The following is a 23670-nucleotide window of genomic DNA, read 5'->3' as shown; positions in this document are numbered from 1 at the left end:
GTGGAGCCATCACGGTCGGATGTCCTCACTGGGATGAGAAAGACACACGTGTCCCCTCGTCTCCACACTCCCGGCCTCTGTGGGAAACCACGAGGTTGGCAGGACAGGGGAGGGGAGGGGGAGGGAGGGAAAAGGGCCCCACAAACCTCTTTTCTCTCTGCTGAGTGGAATTCCAGAAGTAACTCCAGTGTCTCCTTCTCCCTCAGCTGAAAGCCACAGACGCAGATGAGGGCGAGTTCGGGCGGGTGTGGTACCGCATCCTCCGTGGTAAGTGGGGCTGCCCTGGGATGGGGGGGCCAGCCCTCCTGCCTCTGTTAGGGCAGAGCCTCTCTAGGCTGCCCCAGGTCTGGGAGGTGAGGCCAAGGGAGCCCCAGAGCTGTACGCAGGGGGTGGGGCTAAAGGGAGGAACAGGGAAATTCTCTAGTTGGATGCATGTTAAGTGAGGGTGCTCCATCCCATTGGTACGCTCCCAAAGTCCCTCGCATCCCACAGCGCTTCCCAAGACCATCGCCCTGACAGAGGGGCCTTGAAGACCGGGGCAGCACCCCCAGTGAGCTCTCCAGGGATTGAGTCTACTGGTCCAGCCAGAATCAGGTGCCCACCCCTGAGCCAGTCACTCTGGCCAGAAAATAAAATGTGCTGATCTGCCTACTTCTAGAATCAGGGTACCATTACTGCAGGGTGGGGCAATGGGTGCTGGACCAGCCTGGAGATGGCACTAAAATCCTGGATTCAGGCCAGGTGTGATGGCTCATGCCTGTAATCCTAGCACTCTGGGAGGCCGAGGCGGGTGGATCGCTCAAGCTCAGGAGTTTGAGACCAGCCTGAGCAAGAGTGAGACCTCGTCTCTACTAAAAATAGAAAGAAATTATTTGGACAGCTAAAAATCTATATAGAAAAAATTAGCCGGGCATGGTGGCGCATGCCTGTAGTCCCAGCTACTCAGGAGGCTGAGGCAGTAGGATTGCTTAAGCCCAGGAGTTTGAGGTTGCTATGAGCTAGGCTGACGCCATGGCACTCACTCTAGCCCGGGCAACAGAGTAAGACTCTGTCTCAAAAAAAAAAAAAAAAAAATCCTGGATTCAGCCACCCACAGAGAATTTGGTTTGGGTGCCTTTTTGCCATAGCCCAGATCCTTCTGAAATACTAAAATCCCTCACTCCACCTACACCTGTGAGTGTGGGGGTCAAGGAAGACCCCCTAGGCTTCCCACAAGGAGGGGACAGGTGAATTTATGCGCACCCTGCCCCCAGCCATGCCAGGGCCAGGCGGCACGAGTCAGAGGCCCCTTTGCCACGTGGGCTTCAGCCAGGTTCCCAAGACCTCTGGGCAGGGTCAACGTCCTAGGGGAACCAGAGCCCCTGCTCTAATGCTGAGCCCATGAACATCATCTGTCCCTCCACACAGGTAACCACGGCAACAACTTCCGGATCCATGTCGGCAACGGGCTCCTGATGCGAGGGCCCCGGCCCCTGGACCGGGAGCGGAACTCGTCCCACGTGCTGACCGTGGAGGCCTACAACCATGACCTGGGCCCCATGCGCAGCTCCGTCAGGGTGAGGGCTGGGGAAAGGCCACAGCTAGACCAGAGATGGCCACCAGTTGGGACCTAGTGGGGGCAGGGCACTGGGGCTGGGGGTTGGTGAGGGATGCCCAGCCCAGGATCTTGGACTTGTCATTTTGCTCTGAGCTTCAGTTTTCCAGCCACGGAAGGGAGTCGCTGATACTACTGTCTGTCCTGAGATGAAAGAGGTGTCCTTGCCATACTAACCCCCGTGTCCACATAGCTGCCTAGGGTGAGCGAAGGGAACCCCACGTAGATGATCTTGGAGGTCTAGATGCCAACCTCATTTTACCAATGAGGAAACTGAGGCACAGAGAAGTTGCTAGTGATAGAATTAGGACTTGAGCCCACCTCTTCTGAGTCCAAGTTCAGTGCTCTTTCCATGGAAACTGTCCCTAAAATATTCCAGTCACATCTCCCAGTTGCCCCATGAAATGCATTGTTTTTCTGCCTCCTCCCCCTTACTTGTGCAGTTGAAATCAACTCAGCCTGAACCTCGCGCACACACACAAATGTTCCCACCGGCTGGGTGGGGTCACGCACACTTCTGCCCGGCAGCAGGGGGATGACTGAGATGAATGAGATGACCTCTCAAGGCCACCCCCACCCCACTGCCCACTCAGCAGCTGCCAGCCCCTTCCCCTAAACCGGTGGAAGTGAGTCAGACCCAGACGTCAGGAGTAGGAGGGAGACTGGAGAAGTGAGTGCAGAGCAGCAGGGGCTTTTACCCAGACTGAGCAGGTTGTGTTATCAGCCCATCTCCACCGCTGTTTCCCCAGCTGGAAACAATGAGCAGAGATACCTGGGCCCTGCTGGGGCGGGTGACTCAGCCTGGGCCCGGCTCCTGCCATGTCCTGGCAACTGTGGCCCGGGAAGAGATGGAAAGAGACACCTGGGTCCCTCCCGCTGCCCTCTGAGGGAGGCCACCTGGTGGAAATGGCCACGGGGCCAGATCCCCTGGGTTCTTACCGGGCCCTGGTGACTGAGGGTCAGACACAGTTACCCGAATACGCACCTGGGCCCTCCCACACAGCCACACTCACCTGCATGACTGTGACCCGCTTGCTCACCCACGGCAGAGCCTGTCCTCTGTGGGGCCCAATTCAGGCCACAGAGTGACTGATGTCAGCGAAGCTTGGGTTTGGTCCCTAGACTTCAGGCTTCCTAATCACAGCCCCCCCTGGTGGCCCCCTCAGTCCCCACCCCCCAGGAGTGGTGGGCACCTGTCTCCAGGGCCTGCTCCTGAGAGTGCCTTGGCACTGTGGCTGCAAACCTCTCTTAGCCACAAACCTTCTTTCTAAACGAAATGGTGTGCAGCATCCCAGGGCCCTGTGCAAAACAGAGCAAAGCCAGGCTGTGCCGATTGGTGCCGGGGTGGGGCACCCAGAGCCACACCCGCTCAGCCACCCACCTCCCTGTGAGCCAGGAGAAATAAGAAAACCACACACAATACTGTGCCTGGCATTTTTCTAAGTCCTTCATGGACTTCAACTCCTGTGACCCTCATAATAGCCCTATGAGGTGGGCACTGTCGTTATACCCATTTTATAGATGAGGAGCTTGAGGCAAAGAGGAATTAGGCAGCTTGTTTAGGGTCACACAGCAGTAAGGGCAGAGCCAGGTTTCACACGCACCGCTACGCTACATTGCCTCACACAAGGCTCTTCAGAGCACACTGGAAACCACTGCTTCATCCCCAAAGGGTCATGTTAAAGTGGGAATTTGGGGGCTGGCACAGTCTCCACACCCCTGAGACCCAGGAAAGCTGGGGACCTTCCTGAAGACAATGCGGGCACTCAGGCTTTGCCCTGCGCTCATTTTCCCAGCAGCAGTAGAGACGGCTGGCAGGGCACCCGCCTTCTTCAGTTCCTGCTGCAGAGACCGGGGACAGCCCAGAAGAGGGGTCAGGGATTGCGGAGTGAAAAGTCCTCGTAGAGACAGGGTGTCTCAGGACGTACATGGTGCGCGTGCATGGACATAACACGCACACACGTACGCGCACATGTCTCCTCTCCAGCCCCTGTTGGGGGGCACAGCACTGGACGGACAGTGGGTCTGGTTCTCGGGGGAGCCCGGTAGTTCTCTCCCGCTCAGCAAGAGCTTGGCAGACCTCTGAGCTTCCTGTACAGCTGCGTCTCTCGGGTCTGCAAACCACACACCATCTTGCCTCCTGTCTCTGCTGCTAAAAGCAGGGCTGAAACCAACAAGAGGATGGCGGCGTGCAGCCAGACTCATGGAGAACAGGCCCCACAGGCTCCACGCCCCCACCCTCTTCTTTTTATGGTCCTATCAGACTGGCCCTGTTTCTTCCCCACGACCCTTGGAGTCAAGGTCGCTGGGACAGGCAGAGTCAGGAAGAGGGAGGCTCCACAGTTTTGAAAGATGGATAGTTAGTTTCTGTTTACAGAAAGAGAGTTCCCGAAATTCATCCATGCAAATTCCCCCCGACACCCACCCCACCCAGGATCTCCCCAGCCAAGTTCTCGGTGCAGCCAAATTTAGAAGGTTCCAGCCTGTGAGCAGCTGTGCTCTGGGGTGGACACTTTAGTTTGCATAGTGGGTTTTGGGTGTCTGGACTTTGCAGGGCTGCGGGAGCCCCACGAGCAGTGATGTGGACAAACCACCGCCCCCATGCCTCTCGCCCCCAGCTCCACACACCCGGGAGTCCTCCACTAGTCAGGCCGCCAGATGCCCCTTCACTTCCCTCCAGCTAATTCCCTGCTAAGCCCTGATGAGAAACCAGGGCCAGTTCCAGAAGCAATGACCAGAAGCCAGACAGACATGCTTCCGACACGGGGCCTGGGGCCCCTCACCAGCGCTGGTGCCACGTGTGAAACCTGTGTGGAGCGCCACTGCCCCGTCCCCATCTGCTCCCCTCTGCACTCTGCGGGCCGGTTCCTGCTGGCCCTGGCTCTGCTTGGTCGGAAGAGGCTGCCTCTCCTGCCCGGGGCCAGCTTACCCCAGCATAGAGCAGAGAGCTGTAGGGTTGGGGAATTGGGAACCAGGAGAGCCCCATCCTCTTTCCAGCCCTCTCCGTTGCTGCGAGGCCTTGGGCAAGTCACTTCCTCTCTTTGGGCCTCTGTTCCCCTATCTGTGAAAAGAGGGGGCCCTGGGCTTCCCTACAGCTCCTTGAGCGCCCACACCCTGTGGCTGTAACTCTGCCGACACAGCCCTGTCCACACCTGCACAGACCCTCCCGGTGCTCCTGGGGAGGGGAAGGGGTGCTGTTCTCCACCCATAAACGTGGCTCTCCCTAAACATCTTGTAAACTGTATTGTCATGTTTATTATGCACGACATGCATATTCATTAACAAGAACTTAGAAAGTACCAATAAGCAATGAGGGAATTATGCATAAATGCACAATTCAGAAATAGCCGCCGTCTTGGGTGGGGTCCCCAGCAGCAAACCCTGGGACAAGGATGGGGTGAAGGTGATGTGTAAGAAGTGTCCCTAGGAAAAGCTGGAAGAGGGCGGGGTGGGACCAGGAAGGAAAAGCAGCCAGCAAAGTGCCATGGAGGGAAAGGTGCCTCCACCCACAGGGAGTTCTAGAGAGTTCCCTCCCTGCCCCAAACAGAGCCAAGGAAGCTGGAGCCCTTGTACTCCACGCCCGTCAGTCATTGGCTAAGGGCTGCACCAGGGGGTGCAAATTTCCAGGCGTTTCTGCTCTCCGGGTGTTTGGTTTCCAGCGGCCCAGGTGGTGAGGTGGGGTTGGTCCCTCTCAAAGAGCCACCGATGCTGGCCACTGGCCACGAGACGGTGCACGTGAATCATAAAGGGGTCTGAGCGCTGCCATCCTCTGCTACAACCGCCATTAAATTTTTATGTCTGTTCCCCAAGATATATTTTGATATTTAAATGGGGTCACTTTGAATTTTTTCAAGCACTTTTGTGTGCCCTGGCTCATTTTGTCTTCATAACAACTTCAGGAGTTGGCATGGAAGATGAACTATTATATTGATATTACCATTTCATAACTGAGAAACTTGATGGTCAAAAAGAGTCACTAATTAGTCACAGGTCCCCGCAGGGTTAGTCGCAGAGCCCAGAGTAAGATAAGGTTCATTCCTAAACAAATAATGTTTGAGCACCTGCCACGTGCCAGGCGCCGTGCGAGATGGGAGGACACGGCGACCAGCAAGACAGCCCCAGACCCCCTCCCACCCCCTCCTGCCACAGGGAGCTCCCGGCTGGCCCAGGGGAGCTGTGACCACACCAATAGGCCACAGTGGGCCAAGGCCTGGGCTCCCCAGCCCTGTACCCCACCCTGACCTCGCCCGCGTCCCGCTCCCACAGGTGATCGTGTATGTGGAGGACGTCAACGACGAGGCCCCCGTGTTCACACAGCAGCAGTACAGCCGCCTGGGGCTTCGAGAGACCGCGGGCATCGGCACGTCTGTCATTGTCGTCCGAGCCACCGACCGAGACACTGGTGAGGCCAGCAGGGGGGAAGCCAGGGGACCCATTGCTCAAAGTGACCCTCCCCAGCTCACTCAGGCCATTCCTGCAGCAACCATCGTCCTCGGATGCCTCACTCAGGCTCTCTCATTCAGCCGCCCCCGGGCCAGGGGAGGGCCCCTGGGATGGTCTTGATCACTCCCCGCCACACCCAGGCCCAAGAGGACTGGAATCGGGGAACTGTCCCCATCTCTGGGTGGACAGAGGAGAGGTCACAAGCTTGACAAGTCCAGGTTCATCATCCCAGGACTGGCGGCTCCCTGCTGGCTTGGGCGAGGCACTGGGCAGGGCTGGAAGGGGTACAAGCTGCCTGCCGCCTGCTCCTCCAGCCAGCCATGGCTCCATGTCCCACAGGGCCAGCTCAGGGCCCTGCACACAGACCCCCAAGTGGCACTGCCCCCACTGTGCCCTGGAGGCAGCCTGAACCCCGCTGAGGTCACGAGCCCCAGGGTTGGCCACAGCCAGCAGTGCAAAACAAAGGAGAAACATGCTTGGTCTCGCAGACCTCTTTGGGGGGCCTGGGCTGTCTGGCCTGCACCCCATCCAGGAGCACAGCCAGAAAGGAGCTCTTTCTGGGAGTCCACCCCCCCCCCCAGAGAGGCTCCCTGAGCTCCTGCTTTCCCTCATGTCAGATACTCTGCCAGCTCCCAAGCTCAGCATCCCCCTCCCCCCTGCAGCACGGACAGGGCGGAGGGAGAAACGTGTCCGAAAACCCTCAGGTGCATTATTCTCCCTAAAGGACATGTTAATACAGGTTAGGTCACATATGTTGCTATGGCCCAGTGGTTCGTGGCCTTTTCTGGGTCAGGAATCCCTTTGAGACACTAGTGAAAGCTATGGGTCCTCCTCCTGGGAAAATGCGCACCCATTCAGAGTTTTGCAAGTAATTCCAAGGAAGTCTTGGATTCCCCTAGTGGTTTCCTGCCCTCCCCTTGATGAATTCAGCTTAAGGAATCTCAGCTCTAGCTCCCGGTTGAATGGTGTGTTCCAAGGCACAGGAATGGGGGTGTAGGGAGTGGGGAACACAGGGAAGGTGTCCCTGGCGCTGAGACCCTTCCCTCAGAGGAACCAGATGAAGGCTTGGCCCCCTCTGGGCCTGCTGCCTCACCTAACTAACACTTTCCAGATCAAAGCCCCCACTGCAAGAGGTCCTTAATCCCCCATCCTCTGTTTGTCCAAATGTCAAAGGGAGGGGCTTGAGCTTGAATGTTGAGGCTCCGGGAGCAGAACCAACCCCCTCTAACAACTCTCTGGTACCAGGGCCAGGCCCCAGAGGAGGGGTCGCCAGTGTGTGCTGGACCTCGCCATCCACGCTGACCCTGACCCATCTCTTCCACATCGGTCGGGGTGATCCGGCCCACAGAGTGGGGCAGCGCGTGCTGAGTGGGCCAGCCCAGCCCCGCAGCCACAGGGCAGCCCCCCTTACTGCCCCGGGACTGCACGGCCTCTGTGTCCTCCTGCAGGGGATGGCGGCCTGGTGAACTACCGCATCCTGTCGGGCGCAGAGGGGAAGTTCGAGATTGACGAGAGCACGGGGCTTATCATCACCGTGGACTACCTGGACTACGAGACCAAGACCAGCTACCTGATGAACGTGTCTGCCACCGACCAGGCCCCCCCCTTCAACCAGGGCTTCTGCAGCGTCTACATCACCCTGCTCAACGAGCTGGACGAGGCCGTGCAGTTCTCCAACGCCTCCTACGAGGCCGCCATCCTGGAGAACCTGGCCCTGGGCGCCGAGGTCGTGCGGGTCCAGGCCTACTCCATCGACAACCTCAACCAGATCACCTACCGCTTCGACGCCTACACCAGCGCCCAGGCCAAAGCCCTCTTCAAGATAGATGCGGTCACGGTGAGGGGGCTGCGGGCCGGTAGCCCCATCCTCTAAATCCCACAGCACTCACCGAGCTCCTTCTGTATGCACGGCACTCTCCTCTTTGTCACGAAGTGTCCTTGAGAGAAACATCCCCATAACACTTGCCTTTTAATATGTAGCTACCTGGTATCCTTGTTGCCAGACAGTGAGTGAGTGGAACAGGAAAAACCAATTGTTTTTCCTGCTATATTCACACTCATCGTAGAACATTTTGCCTCTGGTCACCAGAATGGGTGTGGGGCTTTCCGATTCTCTGACTCTCTGGACACCTGCTGGCTATGCTATAATTCAAATCAATTCTGGAGATTTCTATCTGGAGTTAGCATCAGATCCCACCGTTAAGAGCTGCGTCCCTCCCATACACCTGCCAGTTCTCCAGCGGCCGCCATAGTGTCCAAGCCCACAGGTAGAGGGCTCAGCCCCACGAAACTGCCCCCACTTCAGATGCCATCGCAAGTCCCAGGTTGTGACCTGTGCTTCTGACCAACCGGCTATAAACCAGGGCTCCCGTGACCCCCTCCTCGGTTCAGTTGATTTACCAGCGCAGCTCACAGAACTTAGGAAAACGCTTTACTCATTCCCGATAAATTACAAAGGATATTTGAAAGGATACAAAGCGGCAGATGAAGAGATACGTAGAGCAAGGTACCGGGAGGGGCGCAGAGCTTCCATACCCTCTCCAGGCACACCGCCCTGCGGGTCCCGCCACGGGCTCAGCAGTCTGGAAGCTCTCTGAACCCTGCAGTCCAGGGTTTTTGTGGAGGCTTCATCACATAGGCATGGTCAATTATCAACTCGATCCCCAGCCCCTCCTTCTCCTGGAGGATGGGGGTGGGGGTGGGGATTAAAGGTCCAAACTGCTAACCACAGCTTGGTCTTTCTGGTGACCAGAGCCCATCCAGGAGTGCACCAAGAGTTGCCTCCTTGGACCAAAAGATTCCTATCACCCAGGAGAGAGCAAGGGATTAGGAGCTCTGTGCCAGGAACCAAGGATAGAGACCGAAAATATATTGCTTATTATATCACAATATCACAGAAAGCTGTACAAGTCATCATATTTCCCTTTTGACCTTGGCTGTTAGGAAGCTCAGGTATAAATTCTGTGCTTCATTGCAATAGCTATTCCTAGCGAGGTGTCTGGTGCAGCTGTCTCGCATCTGCGGCCTGGCTCTTACTCCTCCGTCTGTGCTCTAGCGTGTCTTTGAAAAGACGCGAGGTATGAGTCACTACAGTGTGCCAGGCCTCGTCTTGGAGGATACTAGGATCACAGACAAACACAAAGATGAACGAGACCCTTCCCAGCCCTCAGAGAGTTCTCAGGCTAGGTGTGGAAATGGGCATAATGAAGGATGCATGTCACAGCACCACAGGGAAGGTGTGACAGGATGACAGTGGCGGTAGCACGGAGCACCTCTGGGGTGTAAGCCAGCAGTCCTGCCTGGCTGCGCTGCGGAAGCAGGACGCTTTATAGAAGAGATGGCTTCCGAGTGGGACGCGAGGAGAAGTAGGGTTTCAACCAACAGCTTCGTGGGGAAGTTATGCCGGCCAGAGGGAGTGACACGGAGGTGGGAACGTGGGCAGGAAGGTCAGGGTCAACGAGGGTGCGATGTTGTCACTCACCCACCTGGCCCTTCCTGCAGGGTGTGATCACAGTCAAGGGCCTGGTGGACCGTGAGAAGGGTGACTTCTACACTTTGACAGTGGTGGCAGACGATGGCGGCCCCAAGGTGGACTCCACTGTGGTAAGTGGGTCCCCAGGTGTGAGCCCCACAGGTGCAGCCCATCCCCCCAAGACACTTCCGAACCCACATCTTCACCAGCCACCCAACCTGTGGGCCAGCAGTGGGCAAGGGTCTTGACAGCTGGCCCAGGGACGGTGCTGTGGCCGGCCGTACTACACCTCCCCGCAGCCTGGGCCAGGATGGGACCTCAGACAGGTGGGAGCAGGGTCTGGAGGAGCACAGAACGCTAACCATCTGCATCTCTGCCTTCTCTCTCCTCGCCCCCCTCCTGCGGACCCTGCCTACAGAAGGTGAGTAGCCGGTGGACGGGGACCCTCATGCTGTCACTATGGCCAGTGCTGGTTCAGCCGTGTGCGGCCTGGGCCTTCCCGCCCACCCCAGAGACAGGCAGTGGGTGGGCCTGCAGCAAGTCCCCTCCCCAGTCCATCCGCTCTCACACCTGGGGCCCAGGCCCCTCTCGGGCACATCCCCTGTCTCTGCCCTCCCTGTCCTGCCCGGCCCCCATGGGTTCCTGGGGTGGGGGTGCACTAGCAACAGCGTAGCCGGAACATGCAATGGAAGACCACTGAGGCCTCCTCCCAGCTCTGCTCCTCACTGGCTGTGTGTCACAGGCAAGCTGCTTAACCTCTCTGTGCTTCCCTTCCTGGGATCTAAAATGAGGGTCACACCAGCATCCCTGCCCTCTTCAGAGGGTGTGATGAAAGTAGCAAGAGATGGCGGGTAGGAAGCCCTTGGGAAACTAGTCCTGGAGGCGGGCGTGGTGGCAGTGACGTGTCCCGTCCTGGTGCCTCAGCTGCCACATCTGTAAAGGGGACACCCTCCCTCTCTCGGAGGGTGGTGTAGGCATGTGAAGTGGGGTGCACAGTGCCAGGGGCCCCAGAGTGCTTGGGAAGCGCTGCTGTGGGCATGGGGTGAGTTGCTGCCCACAGTAAAGGCAGGGAAGGCCGTGTGCTGGGGGCACTTGGGGGAGGGTGGCCTGCTGGGGCCGGAGGTGTCAGACAAGGCTCCTGGGCCGTGCGCCAGGCTGAAGGGGGAGGCAGGCAGGGGAGCCCAGGCTGGGCGTGAAAGGGGAGTGGGCCCAGGGATGGCCCCCTGAGAGGGGTGCAGGGGTGTGGCTCTCACGGAGCGCTCTGCAATCCATTCAGCCTGGGCACCCACCAGTCGGGTCAGCTGCCATCTGGAACCCACATGGGGCATCTGGCTCATCACCCGCTCAGCCCTGGGCACAGTCACATTGTCACTCCCCACTGAGTCCCTTTCACATTAACCTAAGGAGGAGATGCCACCCCAGTGTCCAGGCTAAGAGCCAAACACAGCTGCCCGGGGGCCTCAGCGGGTTCCCGTGGCCCTGGTTGTGGCGCAGCCACCCCTGAAGGGCCCTCCATCTATGATCAGCATGGTCCCCACAGCCCCCCCAGGAGTGGTGCTGAGTAAGCCCTGGGTGGGGGGCGGGGGGCAGTGCCGTGACCTGCAGCTCCCACGAGGCTCCCGGCCTCCCGGCCAGAGGGGCTGAGACAAAGGGAGGCGGAGTGGGCCTTCGTGAGCCTCGGCACCTTCGTCCATCAGGGGGCCCAACTGGCTCTCACCCCTGGGCTGTCGCGAGGAGTCTGGGAGGAAGGCAGCAGGGATGGCCGGGATGCCCCCTCCGTGGGCCAAGCAGCCACTTCCCTCGCGTGGCTGGCGAGGGCGTCAGAGCACACACTCCTGCGTGGGCCCCTGTGTTTCCAGTCACCTTCACTGTCTTCCAGGAAACAGGGCCACCCCGCTTTGTTCTGCCCTGGCTTCCTCTCAGAGGCTCCCAGACGCCACTGCCCCAGATACAGCACCCTGGTAGCCCCAAACGGGTGTGAGGTGCTAGGGTGGAGGCAGGGGGAGGGGCCCTTTAAAGGTAGCACGGCTTCCTCTGCGAGGCTGGAACCAAACCACAGCTCACCTCCACCTGACTCCTCCCTGGCCCGGCAGCGCCTAAGGCCCGGGAGGGGTGGGCAGGCAGACAGGAAGGGCAGGATGGGTGGGGGATGGCTCTGCTGTCAGAGCTCTTGGGTAGAGCACCCTCAGGCCTTCAGGGATGGGGCAGGGAAGAGTGGACCACGAGGACTCGGGTGGGGACACAGACTCCTATGTAATTCCACAGACCTGGGCACCTGCCCCCCTCCTGGCCCACCGAGGCCCAGCAGCCCTCACCCCTGCCTCGCAGTCAGCACCATGATCAGAGTAGCGGTCGTGGGGGGAACACCTACTGTGTGCCAGGCACTGGGCTCAGGCTATAGCAGGAAACCAAAACTAGACACAGCACCTGCCTTCCCGAGCATGAGCTATAGTGAGAGAAAGACATTGAACGAATGATCGCACCAGTGAATGGATTCCCCAAGAGAAAACCTATAACAAGACACTCTCCTTGACTTCCCCGAGGAAGTGACTCTAGCTGAATCTGCAGAATGCATAGGAGTTAATGCGGCCAAGAAGGAAGGGCATTTCTGGTAGTGGGAACAGCATGTGCAAAGGTCCTGTGGTGTAAGGAAACACGGCAAGCCCAATCAAGGCCTTGACTGGAGTGAAGGGGTTTGGGAGGGATCAGGTCACAGGGGACTTGTCTGTTTTCACCCTGAGAATAGTGCGGTGGGTGTTGTCATTCCCATATCACAGGGAGCAGACTGGGGCTCGGGGACTTCAGGGAGCTCCCTAACCAGCATTCCTGACAGATAGGCAGAGACCTGGTGAGGGAAATCGTGAATGTGTGACAGGGACAGCAACATACACCCCTTAACTTTCTGTCTGCCTACTTACTCCTCCCAGCAGCCCAGTGTGGTAGGTGGTCTCATACTGATTTCCAGCCGAGGAAATAGTAAATCAGAGAGCTTGAATAACTTTTGCCAAAATCACGCAGCGGGTAAGGGGTGGAGTTGGTCCTGCTGCGAAGCCAGGCTCGCTCCCTCCCCTAAGGTTCCGACAGCTGCCTAAGGACGGGAGCGTGGCTGGAACTGACAGGCGGAAGCTGCCAGGAGAGAGGATGAAGTGGCATTTCCTCCGCAGTGCGGATGGGCAGGCAGGCCTGAGAGCCCCAAACCCTGGCCCGGGCAGCGCGGTGGGCGGAGGCCGGCCCGGATTCCTAGAACCCGAGCCTCCTCCCGCCCTGCTCATGCCCTGTCAGTGAACGTGACAGCGCCTGGGGGTCCAGCCTCTGTGGCCTGCCCTGTCCCTGGGCCCATTCCTTCTCTCTGACCCAGAGGTTGCCAACAAGGAGGCCTTCAGGCAGTATCTGGCCACCAGATGTGTTTTAGTCAGCCCACACATCATTTTCTTCTTTATTTTATTACTCATTAGCTAATTTCACTTAAAAATCTGGATTCCTTGTTTCTTTTGAAAAACAGGAAGCTATGCCAATACCAGGCCAGCATTCCCAGCCAGGGCCCGGCTTCCCGGTTCCCTCCGTCCCCACCACCTCTGAGGGTCTCCCCCTGCCCCCGTCCCCTCCCCTTGCCCTCCCGGCCCCCAGCATTGAGTGAGTGTGGCGCCCCCACCCCCAAACTGCCAGGAGAAATGGGCTCGGGGCCCCCTTTGTAAATCAGGATTGGCCTAGATGGGCTCTGAGAGCTCACTGATGTTCCAGAACTTACCGGGGGTCTGGTCCCAGCTGGACCCACTGCAAGACATAGGTGCTTAGAGCTGGGGAGGGGACGGAGGTGACAGGTCTCTGACCACATTCACCCCCAGGTCTACATCACTGTGCTGGACGAGAATGACAACAGCCCCCGGTTTGACTTCACCTCCGACTCAGCAGTCAGTGTACTGGAGGACTGCCCTGTGGGCCAGCGAGTGGCTACGGTCAAGGCCCGGGACCCTGATGCTGGCAGCAATGGGCAGGTGGGCACCCAGCGAAATAGCCAGGACCTGCCCTGGCAGTGGAGCCCCCACAGGTCCTCAGGTAGAGAGGCCATCTAAGCCGTCCCTGTCGCCAGGCGCCAAGGGGAGGCTCGTGCAGGCTCTTCCCCTGAGCAGGACACCTGCACCCGTCCCAGTCTGTGGTCAGGGAGGAGGCGCCAGCTGCCCCTGCCTGGGGCAAGTGGACTTGGAGCCTAAAGGCCAGCCCTCGAAGTGAGGCTACATTTTCTAGGCAACTCCATCATCACCATACCCACAAACCACACAGTACCTTGCTCCTCGCATGCCAGCTCTGGGGCCAGCCTCCCCACAGCCCCAGGCCCCTGAGGGGACGTGCCATGCCCGCAGCAGGAAGCATTGCCCTTCGCTCCAGGCCAGGACCCCCCAGAGCGCAGGAGAAGCTCGGTGTTCACACTGCAGTTATCTGTTCTGTGCATCGGGCGAGGTGTCTGAGGAGGTGTTAAAGATGGCTTGCACACCTCTGGGGCCGAGACATGCTGGCTTTGGGGTCACAACCATGTGGGCTCAAATCTCTTCAGCATCTGCAAACTGTGTGACCTTGGCTGGCATCCCCCAGGCCCAGGGGCCTGCCACGGGCATGGCGCACCTCCCTAGGTGGGCCACACCCATTTTGAGGGACATAAATCACGTCTGCATAAAACACTGTATTCCTAAACACTCTTGCTGAACAGAGGTCCTGGGTGGGCAGGGGCAGGTCCCCTTGGCCTGATGTGGTCACCATGCCTCCCCACCTCCTCACCACTCCCCCTCTCTCCTCCCGACAGGTGGTTTTCTCCCTGGCCTCTGGCAACATCGCTGGGGCCTTTGACATCGTCACTACCAACGACTCCATTGGGGAAGTGTTTGTGGCCAGGCCCCTGGACAGAGAAGAGCTCGACCGCTATATCCTCAAGGTGGGGACTGTCCCGCTCAGGCTGAGAGGTGGCTGCTGGCTCAGCCCCTGGACTGGCCACTACTGACCGTCAAGGAGGGAGCTCAACCTTCAGCACACCCTGGTGGTCAGCTTCCTGCTGTCACCAAGTCACATGGGGCCGGCTGCACCCCTCAGGGCTGAGAGCACAGTGCAGCTGACCGGGAGAGGGGGACCAAGGAGGGGGGTGGTCTCTGGATTCCTGGGAGGAAGCAGCTGAGATGTCTGCCCCTGCCGTAAGAGCCAGGACGGAAGGTCCGGTGGAGCTGAGAGAGCCCCATCCCTTCCACAAACACAATGTGACCTTGGGCAAGTTACTTACTCTGTCAGGGCCTCAGTTTAACCATCTGTGCAATGTACAAAAAAAAAGAAACCCCGCCTAACCTGCCTCTGCCGAGGTGAGAAACAAGTACAGGTGTGAGGAGCCACAAAGGCCACCATTATTGCAGAATCGCTATGGCTGCCAAGTTTGCGGAAGACTCTCTAGGGACCTCGGGGCTGCACGCCTGCAAGGGCCTGAGCTCCTGTGTCACTTCTGCTGTCCCCCCACCCCAATCCCCCGCCATCTGGGCAGCGCTGGGCCCCCAGGGACAGGCTCGGCCCATGGTTAGGACTCCAGCTCATTGCTGAGAAGATTCTTTGAGGCTCTTTCCTTATTTTCTAGAGACCAGATCTGAGTGCGTGGGACAGGGGCCTTTGAAGCCAAAGGCAGGAGCCTAGTCCGTTTGCAGGCCCGGGGTCAGATTCAGGGGCTGGCACTGCCCAGAATACAGTCAGGGGTAGGTCAGGAGGTGAAGACTTGGGCACACTGGAGTCAGGTTCCAAATGAGGGTCCCAAGTCAGACGAGGATTGGTCACAGCGTGGGGCAGAAGGTGAAAGCTCTGGGGAGAGCCCAGGGCTGGCCAGGCCACCAGGGGCAGGGGTGGGTCAGCGAGTCTCTCTGCCCTCCCAAGTCCTCCCCACTGAGAGGACAGCCCTTTCAGACTCCACGTTCCTGGTCGTCCTCCACCCTTGGGCCCTGACTCCAGTCATCCTCCCCCGCACAGGTTGTGGCTTCCGACCGTGGCACCCCTCCGCGGAAGAAGGACCACATCCTGCAGGTGACCATCCTGGACGTCAATGACAACCCTCCGGTGATCGAGAGCCTCTTTGGATACAATGTCAGCGTCAACGAGGTGAGCGCAGCTCTGGCGTCCACTGGGTCCGGGAGCTGTGGCTCGTTCCTAGTTACACCCTAACCCTGGCCTGGGCCTGGCACTCGGTGCCTTTCTGTGGTAGGGGAGAAGCGAGGAGAGAAAAGAAAATTTTCTTTCACCTAACAGAGAACTGAAGTTTACCTTGGGGGAACTGCTTTTATTATAAAAAGAAATCTTATTTTTTATATTATAAAAAAATGTATCCATTATTCAGTCCTAAGACTGAGCCACTCCAGGAGAATTTTCACCCAGGCGTTGCTGGGTGTCATGCCAGGTTGGACGTTCGTGAGTCAGGGTGGCATGAGATAGGTCCGTCTCTCAGGCCACGCTCCCCCAGCTGGGCCCTGTGGGCTTGCACACGCTCCTTCCTTGCACCCCAGTCTCCTCACCTGTAAGTGGGGGCCACGCCAGTACCCGCCTCGTAGGTTGTAGAGAGGAGTCAGCGTGTAGTTGGTACCCACAGAATGGTCGCCGCCGCCACCCTGACCCTCCTCGGCGTGGCTCCAGGGTAGACAGAGCAAAGCTTTTGTAGGTCCTGGGGAAGCCGCTGGGCTGCCGGGAGCAGGTGCTAGACTTCGCCCCAAATGCCGAGACTCCAGAGTGACCACGTGCCTGCTCTCCTCCCAGAACGTGGGCGGAGGCACTGCTGTGGTCCAGGTGAGGGCCACCGACCGTGACATTGGGATCAACAGTGTCCTGTCCTACTACATCACCGAGGGCAATGAGGACATGACCTTCCGCATGGACCGCATCAGCGGTGAGATCGCCACGCGGCCCGCCCCGCCCGACCGCGAGCGCCAGAGCTTCTACCACCTGGTGGTCACTGTGGAGGACGAGGGCACCCCCACCCTGTCGGTGAGTGACAGGGGTGGCCGCAGGGAGGGGAGGGCGGGCCCGGGCAGCTCTGGCTCTGTGCGAGGGAAGCGAGATGGGCGGAGTGGAACTCCCCGCGGCCGGGGATCCTTGACTGCTCCCACGTGGGGCCTTTACCCCGTGAGCCCTCGCGTGCCTGTGGAGGGCCCGTGGAGTGCAAAGCTGGTGCTCCTTCACCCGGGTCGGCAGCTACTCTGCGTCTGTATTTAGCAGCGCTATGGGATGGCGCAGGTTGAGCTTCTACGTCGGGGCCGGACCAGGGAGCAAGTGGGTGTGAATCCAGCCCCTACTCCACCTGCCGAGCTGTGCACCGTGGGGCCACACTCACACGTGTGTGGTGGTGCCTTATGGAAAAGGTGGCCCTCTTCCCCTATGTCGTGTGGGCTGACATGCTGTCACAGCACGTCAGGGTGGGAAGAAACTGACGTCCGTGATTCAGGCCGATGCTCGAATGAACAAGGCAGCGCTCCAGGTTTGCAAGGTTGGAGAAGCGGGTGTGGGCCTCAGCGGCTGGGTGACTATCAGGGGTGACAAACTGCAGTGGGCGTACTTTGTAAATTGAGACTGGGGAATTTGGAGTTAGGAGCACTGCGAGCTGACTGCGTGATCACGAGCAAGTCAGAACCTCTGAGCATATCAGTTCTGTCATCTGCAAAAGAGAGATAGTATCTACCTCATAGGTGTTGTTTGGGGAATCAGATGAGCTCATGTCTGGAAGCACTTGGTAAACCATGATGAGGAGGAGGATGATATCAGCTATCTATTGCCGCAATAATGCTGCGTTACAAACCGAACAATACACAGAGGTGTAAACCAACAACTTATTTAGCTCGTTCTGCAGGTTGGCAATTTAGACCTGGCTTAGCTGGGCGGTTCTTCTGGTCTCAGGGGGAATCCCTCGTTTGTGTGTGGTCAGCTGCATATCAGCTGGGTGGCTGCGCTTTTCAGGGTCTGCTGGCTGTCGGCTGGGGTGACAGGGGCAACTCCTCCTCCAGAAGGCGAAGCCCATGCTTGTCCACGCGGAGCTGGCAGGGTACTGGAGGGGGCAGAAGCATGCAAGGCCTCTTGAGTCCCTGGCTTGGAACTGGCACAAAGTCACTTCTGCCACACTCTGTTAACCACAGCAAGTCACAAGGCCAGCCCAGATTCAAGATACGGGGAAATAAACTCCACCTTTTGAAGGAGTGACCTGCAAAGTCACACTGCAAAGAGTGGATAGAGGATTCAGGACATTTCTGCATCTATGTCCCTGAGGGATCCTGATTGTAAATGGGGCCTCAGCTCTGTCTCTTTCCCTCACAGCAGGTGACTCTGGTAGACCCCTCCCCTCTGCCAACAGCACTGTGGGAGGTGGAGTTACACCAGGTCTAGGCTGGGCTCTTTCTCTGGAGTGTCTCTGGGGATGTTGGTAGAAATTGGGCCAATAATCCCAGGAAAGCCCCCACCACATTCTGAGGAGCCCAGAAAATGAGACTGGTTCTGGGCACCCCCCTGGGCATCCCCAGGGATGCCCAGTGTCACCACTAATCACTTCAGCCATTCACACCTAGTGGGCTAAGTAAGGCACATTGACAGGATACAGGTAACTAACTAGGCAGGGTGGGGGTGAGGCAGGTCAGGGTATCATTTCTTGTGGTAACATGGAAGGACCCAGTGTTGACATAACCCCCCCAACTGTACCTAGCTTCAGAGTGGATCATCTTGTGATCATCCCTCCAATAGCATCTGTGATATATTTGGCTACACTATATCAGAAACTTAACTATGGAGCCATAAGTAAATCTGAATGTATTTTCTTATGTAACAAAAACTCTGGAGAGAATTGCGAATGTTGACTTCCTGCTCAGTGATGTCACAGCTAATGTTCTGTACCTTTCCCTCATGGTTGCAAGATAGCTGCAGGCATCACGTCAACATTCAAGGCAGGAAGATGACAAAAAGACAAAGAGATAGGGTAGCCACTTCTGCCCCTTTATCAGGAAAGCAGAAGATTTCTTAGAACCACCCTCGAGAGTTCTGTTTATGTCTCCTTGGCCAGAACTGTATCACATGGATACGCTGGAATCAAGGGAGATTAGAAAAAATGAGGGACAGGATTTTCATAATTGGCTTATTACCAGATATATCACTGCCCCCCCCCCAAAAAAAAGCAGACTCTGTTAGTGAGGAAAGGGCAGAGAATAGATTTGGGGTGAGGCAAAATGTGACAGTATTTGCCACACTGCCCTCCCCGATCCTGACATAGGCCAGTGAGCACACCGCTCCCACCCCCACAGTCCTAGACCTTCCTAGGGAGGCAGTTGGTGGGACACACACGTTCTAAGACGCTGAGGTTTGGAGGCAAAATCGGGCTTCCTTTTGGTTCCCAGAAAAAAGGGTGAATTGAAGAAATGGGAAATCACCCCAGCCACACTTAAACACCCAGAATAGGTGGGTCACTATCCTCACAGGCCGGTCCCTGCCATTCTGGCACCAGCAGCAACAGGTTCCAACTTGAGAAAGATTTATATGAAAAAACTTTTAAGTTGAAAAGAACCTAGCCCTTCTTCAATTCTTCCCCCTTTTCCTTCGAGCTAGTTTTTCAGGGGACACCTCAGTGAAGAACTGCAGTGACCATAGGAACATAGTTTGAGAAACTAGCACTAGACCATATTTGTTCATTCATTCACTCACTCATTCATTCGCCCACTGTTCCCTGAGTGCCCACTGTGTGCCAGGCACTGGAGGTAGAGGACAACAGTGTGGTCCATGGGCCTGAAGAGACGCAGTTGAGTAAGGAAAATGATGAGGACATCCATGTGTGGGGGCCACAGTGTAGACGGGGCCCTTGGAAGAGCTTGGGGACGGCCTCCTGGAGGAGCTGACACCTGGGCTGAGTCCGGCCAGTCAGTCACGGTCAGCACAGCCAAGCGACAAACGTATTCTGGGGATCAGCTTGAACAAAGGCCCAAGAGCAGGCAGTAATCAGAGGTGGATTCTGGGAGCCACAGGTAGTTCAGGCCCAGGCAGCATTCAGAGCAGAGCAGGCAGGGCTCTCTGTCCACACGCCTCCCTGTGACAGTCTATTTGGGGTTCGCCCCAAAGGCTGGTCTCACTGCCCCTTTTTTTTTTTTTTTTTTTTTGAGACAGGGTCTTGCTTTGTCACCCAGGCTAGAATGCAGTGGCACCAGAGTAGCTCACTGCAGCCTCAAACTCCTGGGCTCAAGCAATCCTCCTGCCTCAGCCTCCGAGAGTGCTGAGATTACAGGTGTGAGCCACTGCCCCACCTGGCCTTTTTTTTTTTTTTTTTTTTTGAGACAGGATCTTGCTCTGTTGCCAGGCTGGAGTGCAGTGGCTTGGTCACAGCTCACTGCAGCCCCTCTGCCTTCTTAGGAGCCCCCTCCATTCCCTCCTGGCCTGGCTAAGCCAGGGAGGGGATGGGGCAAAAGCTGGCAAGCTGAAGCCCTGCGGTCAATGCCTGCCGTGATTGGCATTCACCTCCAAAGAGCACCGGACCCTCACCTCTGGGCAGTGAACCCCTCTCAGGGTCATGAGTATCCCCAAGGACAGAGCCAAGGGCCATGCCAGAGGGGACCAGAGCAGGGCCCTTCTCCGTCAGTGGGCAGATTTCACTGAATGGGTGTGGGAGGCAGGAGGATTATCCCAGCCTCTCCTGGAGCAACCAGCGCCCTGAGCAGCATCAGGCCAGCCATGCTGAGAGTCCAGGAAGGGGGGGGGCCACAGTCTAACAGGGGTCAGAGGGCAAGTACCACCCTGCACAGATCTGTCCAGAGAAACCCGGCAGGCCCACAAACCACCCTTTTATTCCCACCTGCAATTGTCTGTCTGGTTTCAAGCCAGCCCTCACTGGCCCAGGACCAACCTTCCTGGAGGACAAGGGCGTGCGAGATTCATTCATTCATTTATCCAACAACTACGTGCCAGGCCTGAACTAGAGGCTAGGAAGCCAGAGATGTGTCAGGCACAGGTCTGCGCTCCCGTAGCCTCCACTCTGGTGGAGGAGGGACATGTAGCAGAGTTACCACGCTGGGCTGTAGCAGAGTGCTAGGAGCTCAGAGCTGGGGGCCAGGGTAGGTTTTCTGGAGGAGGCATCATTTGCGTCTCTGTCTTAAAAGATGAGGTTCTCTAAGCAGGGGGCTTGGGTTTCAGTTGCCAAGAGCCTGCCGCAAGCCAAGGGAAATCCTATGTCTGAGCCCCGCTATCTCTACTTATCTCCCTGAGACCCTCCTCCCCCCAGTTTCCTGAGAGCTGGACTTTGCCGCAAACAGCCTGGGCTGCCTCCACCCAGCCTCAGCCCGTATCACACGGGCTCTGAACAGCTGTGCTACAAGGGCATCCGGGCCAGCCCCAGGCCCTCCACACAATGGTGTGCCACCCGGCCAGGGGAAGTCATTGTGCAGCCTCGGGCCTCTGGCTAGTTCCAGGCCACGGGCAGGGAGGCCAGACTTGGGGGAGGGATCTAAATGGTTGTCAGGGAGGCCCCAACGAAGGAAGGGCTGGGCCCAGGGAGGAAGGAGGGAAGGCAACTGGGAGGTCAGGGGCCGAGCCCAGCCTCAGAGGCACTTTGGCAGGGGTGGCGGGGTGGGAGGAAGGGCCTAACCCCGGCCTCCCTGGCACGGGAGTAACAGCCAGCAGACTATGCAATCCCAGATAACAGGGCCAGGCTTCTCAGGCCGGGGAGACCTGCAGAAGTCACCTGTCCAGGCAGAAGGACAGAAAATCTTTCAGTACCCACTTCTGTACACGAGTCCCCAGTGGTAGCCCCATGATAGTCTTGGCAGCTCACCTTGCGTCTTGAGGACAGCGGGCTCTTCTGTTTATTAAACTTGGGCCCTGCTGCCATTGTGAACCCTGCTTCCCCTGGCTTAAGGTCAGGAAATCCCAGCCTGGCCCTTTCCCTGTGCTATCCACTAAGGAAGACCACCATGAATCAATCCAGACCCTCCCCTTAGCCTGGCTTTTTTTTTTTTTTTTTTTTGAGACAGAGTCTCACTCTCTTGCCTGGGCTAGAGTGCCATGGCGTCAGCCTAGCTCACAGCAACCTCAAACTCCTGGGCTTATGCAATCCTCCTGCCTCAGCCTCCCGAGTAGCTAGGACTACAGGCATGCACCACCATGCCCGGCTAATTTTTTCTGTATATATTTTTAGTTGTCCAGCTAATTTCTTTCTGTAGTTTTTTATGAGAGCCAGGTTCTTGCTCTTGCTCAGGCTGGTCTCGAATTCCTGAGCTCAAACGATCCTCCTGCCTCGGCTTCCCTGAGTGCTAGGATTACAGGCGTGAGCCACCACGCCCGGCCCAGCCTGGCTTCTTGAGGGACGTTCTGCAGCTGCCCAAATGCTGCACATACAACTGGCTAAGATCCTCCAGCAGACCCTGGGGCTCAGTGGTTGGCTGAGGGTTTCTCTCTTCCCCATGCCCTGATGCAAGCACAAGGCTTGCATGGCCCATGGTGCCTCTCAGGAGTCTTGTGGATTCCCAGTTGCCAGGCAGAAAACGGGGTGGCAGGAGCTGACCTGGAAGGCACCTATACGACAGCAGCAGGGTCTTCTGGACCCATGAGAAGCCCAGGCAGGGCAGGCAGAGCACAGATAGGAACATTTCTGGTGTGGAATGAGGTGGAGCCATGGACTTGTGGGCACAGGTTCATCTCCCAGGGCCTGGAATGCACTTAGGCAAGTCCGAGGTTAAGGCTAAGCCAGCCCTGGCCTATGATGCCATTCAGTTCAGTGATGAGGAAGGAGCACAGACCTGGGAAGCAGGAGACCCAGGCTCTGGTCCCAGTTCCACCATTCACTTGTTCTGACAAGACACAAACCTTTCAGAACCTTAATTTCCCTATGCATTATATGGGAACAATAAAACCTTCCAGGATTTCTAGCAGTGCGTGAGGATGGGGGCGACCTCAAACAAGTAGTAACACAGGTGAAAATGTTTTGAAAGGCACAGAATGTGACAACAGAAAAGGCAAAGATACGGTACACATGCTGCCACTCCCCTCTCCTGAGCCCAAGCCAGACTTTGTTAGCCGATCTCAGCACTTTCTCAGTAATCTATATTCATACTTCAGAATCCCTCTCAACATATTAAATATACTCCAGGAAGCCATTCAATAGATCAGAATTGCAAGAGAAAGTGAAAGATCTGCCCCTGGCCTGCACAAGCTCAGGGCATCATGACTGTCAGAGGTCCCGCCAGGCCCAGGCGGAGCTGCTGGGGACTAGAGCTGGTGGGAAGTCGGAGGGGGCCTGCCCATCGTGAGTGGTTCAGAACAGAACTCTGGCCTCTCAGTTCAGCCCAGCACGCAGCAGCTGTGTATCAGTTATTAGCTCTGCAACAAGGTGCAAAGGCCAGACTGTTACTGACCCTGCCCTTCGGGAACTCACAGAACAGTAAGGGAGACACGGCGTCCGTGGGGTAAGAGGAGCAACGCTGCAAATCAGGGAATGCCCAGCGAACAGGCCAGGTGGCCAGTGCTCTCTCTGGGCTGGGCCAGATGCTCAGCTGGGCTGTGAGTGTGTTTTTCAAGAGGCCTTTGTACCCAGCATCCTGGTCGGCAATCCCACTTCCTCTTTTGCCCATTGCAGCTCCCTCAGTGAATGTTCCCCTGGTCCCCAGCACAGCCGGGCCAGCCCTGGAGTGCTCCACCTGCCACCGGGAAGGCCTCTTCTGTGAGGCAGGACTACAGTGCCCAAGTTGGTGGGGGTGGGGGGGTGGGTGGCAGGACCTCTGCAGCCCCCAGCCCCGCCGCATCCTCCCGAGCCCCCACCACAGAGCACCCGTGACGAAGGCCATGCATCAGCTCCTCTGCCCAGGCCCTGAGCTGCTGCGCGTAGCGGAGCTCTGGCCAGGCAGGAGTCTGAGAAGCAGGTTCCGCTGCTCCCGCAAGCCCACCTAGCGCCCACCACCACAGCCTCCCTGGGCAGGGCCAGCCTGACCAGCAGCAGTCACCAGTGGCCTCCAGGGCATGTTTTTAGGGAGTGTCAAGCAGCCCCCACTGCGTCAGCAAACTTCTGACGGTGCCTCGGTGTCCATTCCCTCAGCCCCTCCCTCGGAGGGAAGAAAGGCAGGAAGTGTCTATTAAATGTGCACGTCGGGAGATAGTTAAGGCAGCCTCTAATCCCTGATTAATCTCCTAACAATGAACT

The 23670-nt window shown here is 57.5% G+C and overlaps 1 protein-coding gene across 1 annotated transcript; it reads left to right on the top strand.

Annotated features, from left to right (window-relative positions):
• The first annotated feature begins 225 nt into the window (after positions 1-225).
• LOC123649743 (cadherin-23-like) lies at positions 226-23420 on the top strand. The gene is made up of 14 exons (XM_045567917.1): positions 226-267; positions 5861-5996; positions 7486-7874; positions 9539-9640; positions 13355-13504; positions 14308-14436; positions 15501-15629; positions 16278-16704; positions 16925-17037; positions 19241-19323; positions 20049-20120; positions 20761-20889; positions 23110-23193; positions 23297-23420. The coding sequence occupies exons 1-14, from the start codon at positions 226-228 to the stop codon at positions 23418-23420; spliced, it is 2109 nt and encodes a 702-aa protein (XP_045423873.1).
• The last annotated feature ends 250 nt before the right edge of the window (positions 23421-23670 follow it).

Source organism: Lemur catta, chromosome 14, assembly GCF_020740605.2.
Source record: "Lemur catta isolate mLemCat1 chromosome 14, mLemCat1.pri, whole genome shotgun sequence".
Taxonomy (NCBI): domain Eukaryota; kingdom Metazoa; phylum Chordata; class Mammalia; order Primates; family Lemuridae; genus Lemur; species Lemur catta.
Note: the sequence above shows the minus strand (reverse complement) of the source record. Positions and strands in the feature narration are given on the sequence as shown.

What these genes read in the sequence shown, in the direction of transcription:
- LOC123649743 (XM_045567917.1), top strand. Translation starts at nt 226, where the DNA reads ATGAGGGCGAGTTCGGGCGGGTGTGGTACCGCATCCTCCGTG. An exon ending in TCGACCGCTATATCCTCAAG is followed by an intron (nt 14,437 to 15,500) that starts GTGGGGACTGTC and finishes TCCCCCGCACAG; the next exon opens with GTTGTGGCTTCCGACCGTGG. An exon ending in GTGTGGGCCTCAGCGGCTGG is followed by an intron (nt 17,038 to 19,240) that starts GTGACTATCAGG and finishes ACTGTGTGCCAG; the next exon opens with GCACTGGAGGTAGAGGACAA.